This window comes from Taudactylus pleione, unplaced genomic scaffold (assembly GCF_031769625.1).
Source record: "Taudactylus pleione unplaced genomic scaffold, aTauple2 ptg001288l, whole genome shotgun sequence".
In the NCBI taxonomy this organism is placed as follows: Eukaryota; Metazoa; Chordata; class Amphibia; order Anura; family Myobatrachidae; genus Taudactylus; species Taudactylus pleione.
In genome coordinates, this window is record NW_028285688.1 from 2,101,437 (window position 1) to 2,109,778 (window position 8,342).

Genomic DNA, 8,342 nt, shown 5'->3' on the forward strand with positions numbered 1-8,342 from the left:
AACAAAACAATATGGTTACAATAATGAAACATATTATGGACGCAGCAAGACAGATTACTGCTTATCATGCACAAGTTTAAATTTGCTTCAAAACAAGTTACTTGTATTTAGCTGGGTACATAGTATACAATGTATTGTACGATATATCGTTCCAACGCAGATCGGAACAATATATCGCACACATCGTATAGTGTGTACGCCTGACCTGTCATTCATCTCATCGTCCCGTCTGCTGTTCTGCACAGCAGATGGGACGAGGAAATTAACTACACGGTGCTGTTACATACAGCATGTAACCATACATCACGCCGTCATATGCCGGATCTTGCAGTGTGTACGGTGTGCAATGTATCATCACTGGCTCGCACCGTCTTATGATATGTACTCAACGTAAGTTAATCGAACTATACAGGTATATTTCACCTTCACTAATCTTTATGCTTTACATTATGCAGGGGGGTATTGGGAGAGGAGGGGGCCCATGTGCAGTCTCCATCCGGGGCCCCCTCCTCTCTTCCTGGTGGCTGGCAGCGCACTCAGCGCAGTAGTAGCCTGTGGTCACTAGTAGACTCGAGCACTGTGCCAGAGTCTACTGCGCATGTGCAAAACGCTGGGAAAATGGCAGCCATGTCATATTGCCGGTGATTGGTAGACAGCTGCTACCGCCGACGTGGGACTGCGGAGAGGTAAGTATTGAAGAAATGGGTCCAGGTGTGCGGTGTGGGCCCCCTTGGACCCAGGGGCCCGTGTCCATCGCGCACCCTGCACCCATTATATGTAAACCACTGCCCTTATGGAACACTTTCAAAATACATCATATACTGTATATTGTCTTTGAAAACAGATTATTGGCATGACATAAGCACTCGCCATCACTGCTGTGTATACCAGGCACCCATACAATACCTTCAGGTCACGGTGCACGATTCCCATATCGTGCAAGTATTGGACAGCGTCCAGGACCTGCCGAATGAGCTGACTGGCATCCTTCTCTGTGTAATATCCCCGCTCGATGATACGATCGAAGAGCTCACCACCTGTGACACTGTGGGATGCAGAGATACCATGATTCGGGCTCGAGACACAGCAGCATGCAATGAATTAAACTAGCCCTGAAGTCTTGTGGGGATTAGGGGTGTCGGAATTCCTGAGCAAGTGAGTCACTCGCTGTAACCGCTGTGTGTATGGGGATTACATTCATTTCATCAGAGGACCTGTAGGCAGTAGATAATAAAACCTGATGGGGTCACTTAATCCACCTTTTTCTACCTGATTTAAAACCTCTGAGCATGTTTCACCAGTGACCTTTAATAATAATCCACTGCACAAAAGCCAGATTTATTTCTTGTCTTATTAAGATTGCTTATAGGAAACTTTTGTACCTGACAATGTAAGTAAAAGGGAAATAATGGGTATATTGAGATCTGTTAACTAAAGTATGGGAATGCTAATTTGCAATAGACCATAGGGGGTAAATTTACTAAAGTGAGAGTTTTTAGAAGTGAGTTTTAAAAGTGATGTTGCCCATAGCAACCAATCAGATTCTACTTAACATTTAACTAGCACCTTCTAGAAGATAATAGCTAGAATCTGATTGTTTGCTATGGGCAAAATCACTTTTAAAACTCACTTCTAAAATCTCTCACTTTAGTAAATTTACCCCTATAAATGAATTTGACATTTGTTTGTATTGTTTAACTCGTACTAAAGCAATACAAACCAATGGCTGATGGTTGATATTGTTTAATACAGATTATTATTCTGAATACATTAGTAGCCCTAAATGTTCGTAGTGTGATACAGGGAAAGGGGAGGTTTATAAGGATTAGAAATACTAATCAGTTAATTACACCACTAAAGTGCAATACAATTTGGAGCTGGGGGAAAAAAATATTATAAACCTAAATTGGTTAATGAGACAATTTAGGGCCGTTTTCAATTCCAAGCGAAAAGTCAGAATCTGCGGTAAAGTATTGCGAGTGACGTCATTTCGCCAGGCGGAAAGTGTCCGCAATATTCAATTCTTGCGAGTTTACGCTGGCGCGGAAAGTCAATAAAATGTACCCGGCGAAAAAGTTTTGCCTCTGAATAGCTGGCGGAAAGAGTGCAGAATTGCGGTTTTGGGGTGCAGTGGCGTGGAAACCACTCTGCACCCATTGGACAGCCCCCCAAAGGATGACTGCATCAAAAAAACGCAAAAAAAAGAGGAACACCCCAAAAAAGCACTTTGAAAATGGGGGCAAAAAAGTATAACGTGTGGGTACAAATGCAAAAACTAGCCAAATAGACTTTAGGGGGGCCTACAACTAAGGGGGAGGTATTTTTTTTTTGCAGGTGTTTGCTAAAGGTGTGTTTTTTGCAGCATTTAAAACTTGACTTGAATTTTTAATCATGCCTGCACCATTTTCAAGGGAATGGGTATGAAATACCGCCGGCCCCATGGCCGGCGGTTCGATTCCCGTCAGCGGCATCCCGACATGAGCAGAGTTCGAAGCAGCAGAAGCCCGACAGCGCTGGAAATCCCGATCGTGGATAGGTGAGTATCTCCTAACCTAACCCCCCTAACCCTAACCCTCCTTAGGGGGGCCTAACCCTAACTTCCCCCCCAAGTGCCTAACCCTAATCCTCCCTCTAAGTGCCTAACCCTAACCACCCCCTTCCCCGCTGCCTAAACCTAAGTCCCTCGGGGGGGGGCCTAACCCTAAGCCCCCCCCCGGGGGTGCCTAACCCTAACCCTCCCTCCCCCTAGCCTAACCCTAACTCTCCCGGGGGGGTGCCTAACTCTAAGTCCCCCCCGGGAGCCCTAAACCTAACCCTCCCCCCCCGCGGCTGTCCGCTTGCGGCGCCCGGCATCACTACGATCGGGATGCCGGGCGCCGGTCTCCCGGTGTCGGGGAAATGCGGGCGTCTACATCTAGACACCCGGCATTTCACCCTAGCCGGGATATGACAGTCGGGAAGCCGGCTGCCGGTATTTAGGCAGTCGGCTTCCCGATTGCATACCTTTTCAAGTACCCCAAATTTGATAGGACTACTAATTTTCAAAAAAAAAAACTGCTTAATGCTATTCTTCACCACTTGTGCAAAGCCGCTATTTTGGAGCAATTGATAGTACTTATAACTACTTTGATCCCCAATGTTAGTACATCTTTTGGGGGGTGTCAGGCTGATTTCCCCAATTCTGCCAACACTTTTCGCCAGGGCGTGTTTTCGTGTCCTTTGAAATTAATAAAATAGCGGGAGCGTGCGCAATACTTTTTCGAATGCAAAACTGGAGATGTCGGCAAAAAGTCTGGCATGCAAAAAAGTATCATGGGTGCGATAATAATTGAATACGGCCCTTAGTCTTGTAACTAAAAAGAAGCAATCCTGACTTTTTTTTTCTTACAAAACATACTGTAAATGTATCATGGGCCTGATTCTGAATTGGATGCAGCAGCTCCTTTGTCTGCGACTTTTGGTGGTCGCACGTCTGTGACCTGTGACTTTATGCAAATGCCGCTACAAAGCCCTTCCCTGGGTTAGAGCCGTGCTTCCGATTGCAGGACCATGGAGAGCTCTGACAGGCCCAGGTACTGGGAGGCGTGACAAAGTATGGGGGGCGTGGCCACACCTTCTCCCCAAAAGAACGTAAGAAACTCAGCAATGCGGGGTGGGAAGGGGGAGTGGGGGCGATCAGTGTGATCATCCCACCTGTAACACTTCTCCTCTCCGCCCACTACCGCTGGCTGCGTCCGTATAGCAGCGAAGCCACAGCGGCACATCAGGCAGTGAGAGGAGACTGCTGCCCAACGTGTGCCATGGCTATGCTGCTATACAGGTGCAGCCAGCGGTAGACTTAGTGGGCAGAACAGTAGGGGCGGCCTCTCCAACTGGCCCATAATGGGGATAAGAGATCTGTCAGAAATAGGTTGCCCTTCCCTGTATGCCCAACTTAGAAAGCAATAACTCCATCTACACGCCCACGATACGGATTTCAGGCATACGACCGCAACGTTGCTGATCGGTTGCCACCTAGAAACGCCCATTTCATGCTAGGAGAAATCCAGTCACCATGTGTCCGACTCAGAATCAGGCGAGATACTCAAAACGTGTAAATTCGCTTGTGCGCATGTTCAGTTTGCTAAACATCGCTATCGGCTGCCATAGGCGGAGCTGCCACCGACTGAGAATCAGGCCCAATGAGTGCGAAGAGTTTTCTAAGTTGTGAAACTGTTACCTCTCACAGTGCCAGACTGGCAATAGGCTATAATAAGTATAGGGAGACGGTGGGTAGCATGGGAAGACAATGGGGGTTGGCTACGGTTAGTTAAATTTCCCATTTGCCAATTGTGAAATGTGCCTTCTCCACTGTTGGTTGTGGTTTCTATTCTGCCATGACAGGAGGCGCGGCAGTGCTACTATTGTGCCATCATGGACAAGCACCCCCAATTAATTGTAGTTAATTGTTAGGCTATATATTGGTTCACTTCACAAAATGGCTCCCTCTACTGTACACTGGGTCTGATTCAGACCTGCTCGCAAGCGGGTCTGAATCAGCAAAAAGCACTCGCTCTGACGCTCGCATCCAAAAGGGGCGGCTGTCGATGTTGATCGGGGGGGGGGGGGTGGCTTGGCAAACGGAGGCGTTCTGGCAGGAACGCCTGCCGTTTGTGGGTGGCCCTACTGACATCACTCGTGATGTCAGTTGGTGGACTACCTGCTCCATTAGAGCAGGAAGTCCACTGGGGCTTGCGGCAACGAGACCCTACCGCAAGGGTCTCGTTGCAAGCCCGATGGTCGCGATGGTCTTGACCATCGGGACTATCACCTGGCCGCTCGGATAAGCTGTGGGTGGTAACCCACAGCTATGCGAGTGGCCAGGAGGCCGCAACTAAAAAAGCAAGCGCCCGCCCTGATTCAGAGCGAGCGTTTGCTTTTTGCGAGCGCCTCTGAATCAGGGCCTCTGTACAGTTTACAGGTGCATTTGAAGGCATTTGAGTATGAGATTTATTTTTCCTGCATATTATTGAAGGCCTTGGAGTAATATGCCCCTTGAAAATGTTTTGAATTCAAAATAACCTCATGCCTCTTTGATAGGCTTCTGGGTGGAGGATATTCATTCAGCTCTTCTGCATTAGAAACTACAGTAGCATACTTGAGAAGATGACACCCTAAACACTATGGGTAGGATTCAGCATGGATTGCAACTGCTAAAGCGCATGTAGGTGGCCGATTGTTGCGTACTGCGAATGCCTATGCATTGCAGTGCGCGCAGACATTACTGCGATTGCACTGCGATCGTGCACACCATGAAGAGCCATCGCAAAGAATGATTGACAGGCAGTGAGCTTTTAGGGGTGGCGACTGGGGGGGGGGGGCGGTCGGCGAAACGCAGTCGTGCCTGTCTGTTTGAACGCCATTGCATGGGTGTGCATAAATTATTCACTGCGACGGCTTATGCAGCTTGAGTACTCACTGTGTGCGACGAGGTTAACAATTTCTGATTAAGGTCAGGGCTGCTGTAATTCTGCGTAAGGGGCCGATGTTACCGATGTATACGCAGGACTGCAAGGTATTACGGATGTGAGATAGCGGTAGTGGGCGTCTCTATGCTGGCTGTGCGAAGGCATTGTGATAGCATTCATTAGCATAATTTTGCAGCGGGGCAGCGTACCAAATCGCAGCTGCGAACGCAATAGCGATCCATAGTGATCAGGCCCTGTGATTAGTTGTGGAGAATGATCATTTACACCAACCCGTGGAGTCATTGAGAGTACTATGTGAAAGAGCTGAAACGCTATGGTAACCTGTATTACTGTTTTCCTGCGTTGGTTATCAAGGTTCTTACCTGAATGGATCCCTTCTATTCTATGTTTAGCAAGCCTTTAATAGACAACAAGTACTTACAGCTCCATCGCCAAGTACAGATGACTGGGACTCTCATGGATGTCCTGCAGGGCCACAATATTTTTATGATTAATCCTAAAAAAGGTTAAAAAAATAAAATACACATATTACATTGAGCAGAAAGGCTTTAGTAGCTGGTTTATGGATCATTTCTATTACACAAAAAAACACCCATGTCTTAGATAGTTTTTATTTAGACTTCTCCGTCTTTTCATATAAAAAAAAAAATTTGTACATATGACCTTTACGCCAAGTTCTACAGAGGTGCATTTGACGCCACCAGTGTGTCATGGACCAATCATCACTACACTGCACTGATGGAGTATCCTGCTAATTCAACTATTTAAATTTTAGTCAGTAGCTTACTGCTTACCCTGATCCCTCTCTCCACATTGTGTTAATGTATTTGCCACATGCATCCTTGTCCTCACTTAGTTAGACGTAGTTATCAGTGACATGTGGTGAGGTCAATGGCTGGGGAGGCACACATGGAAATGGGTCTAAGTGCTGAGAGCCTGTGTCACACCCTACTCACTGTAATTCTCCCCTCGCTACACTAAGCTTCAGTGTTCATTGATTCTCCTACCTACATTACTGTGTATCTCTTGCTTCTGCTAACTGAGCTCCGATCTCTAAACACTGCAGAACACTTTCTTGTCACATGAAACATCCAAGGTGTCCATCAGTGCTCAAGGCACGCCACCCCATACTCAGAGGCATGCCTCTATTAGCTCTCTTTCTGTGCAGCTTACGTCCGTGGTGTGGCCCCACCCCCAGCTCTGCAACCAGTGTCTGACTATACAGTAGCGAGACTGAGCTTTTGTTGCCTCATCTCTTGTCTCCCTGCAGTCCCAGGCAGCTCCACAAAGCTGGTGAGTGTTAACTATAAAAAATGATTACAATAAATAAAGAAGATGCTTATAAGTTATACATATCTTCTTTGTATTATTCTAATCATTATTATATGAAATCTCAGGAGTATGACAGGAGAGGCTCTGCCTACCCTGACTGCACATCCCTGGTAGTTATTCCATGAAATTATCGGTGCTGCTGTCACCATTCTGACAATAACATTGGCTACAGCAGATGTAAACAACCCTAAGTTCACACTAGTTCCACAAGGTGGCATTCAATGTTTTGAGTAGAGGCAGTGGCGGAACTCCCGGAGACAATGGAGTCATTTGCCGCCGGGCGTCAGCCCTGAAGGGGGCACCTGGCTCCATTGTCCCCGGGAGCTGCATGGAGAAGGAGCGCCACTGATCGGCGCTCCACCTCCATTGGCGTAACTACGGAGGGTCTAAGGGGTGCGGTCGCACCCCTGCACCCTCCATTTGCCGGGCGCCCACTGAGTGTGTTGCCAGCGGGCGCCCGGCTCCTATCCTCCTGGCGGTAGCCGGAGGACGGAGCTTCCTCCGTCTTCCGGGTCCCGCAGTGTACTATGGGAGTGACGTCATAACGTCACTCCCATAGTGCCGAGGAGCGGACGCCGGGGACGGAGCTCAGGAGTGAGCTCCGTCTTCCGGGTCCCGCAGTGCACTATGGGAGTGACGTAATGACGTCACTCCCATAGTGCAGAGGAGCAGACACCAGCGATGGACGGCAGCAGCACTGGAGCGGGGATAAAGGTGTTTTTTTTTTTTTGTGTGTGTGTGTGCACGGTGGGGGCCATCACTACTGGGGCAACTACAGGGGCCTACTACTGCGGGCAAGTACAGGGGCCTGCTACTGGGGGCAATTACAGGGGCCTACTACTGGGGGCAACTACAGGGGCCTACTACTGGGGGCAACTACAGGGGCTCACTACTGGGGCCAACTACGGGGGCCTGCTACTGGGGGCAACTACAGGGGCCTGCTACTGGGGGTAACTAAAGGGGCCTACTACTGGGGGTAACTAAAGGGGCCTACTACTGGGGGTAACTACAGGGGCCTCACTACTGGGGGTAACTACAGGGGCCTCACTACTGGGGGCAACTACAGGGGCCTCACTACTGGGGGCAACTACAGGGGCCTCACTACTGGGGGCAACTACAGGGGCCTCACTACTGGGGGCAACTACAGGGGCCTCACTACTGGGGGCAACTACAGGGGGCCTCACTACTGGGGGCAACTACAGGGGGGCTCACTACTGGGGGCAACTACCGGGGGCTCACTACTGGGGGCAACTACAAGGGGTCTCACTACTGGGGCAACTACTGGGGGCTCACTACTGGATGTACTGCATAGGGGGACCATTACTGGGGAGCACTACATAGGCGGACCACTACTGGGGGCATTATATAAAAGGAACTGCATAAGGGGGGCGGCGGCAGCTGGGGCTGGCATAGGTGCTGGGGGGTGGTACATTTTAGTTTGGGGGGGGCACCAACATTTATCTTGACTCCGGGCACCTGGGATGAAGTTACGCCACTGAGTAGAGGTCTGTCCCTCTACTATAATGTGCACTGATGCTCCTC

The 8,342-nt window shown here is 49.0% G+C and overlaps 1 protein-coding gene across 1 annotated transcript in view; it reads right to left on the reverse strand.

Moving 5' to 3' along the window:
• PNCK (pregnancy up-regulated nonubiquitous CaM kinase) overlaps positions 1 to 5,960 on the reverse strand; it is a 49,819-nt gene extending 43,859 nt beyond the window's left edge. Inside the window, exons 1-2 of the mRNA XM_088462927.1 lie at positions 5,890 to 5,960; positions 907 to 1,045 (exon numbers count right to left, since the gene is read on the reverse strand). Of these exons, the coding sequence (XP_088319053.1) occupies positions 907 to 1,045; positions 5,890 to 5,897 (147 nt within the window). The 5' untranslated portion in view covers positions 5,898 to 5,960. The remainder of the gene's footprint in view (positions 1 to 906; positions 1,046 to 5,889) is intronic.
• Between the last annotated feature and the right edge of the window lie 2,382 nt (positions 5,961 to 8,342).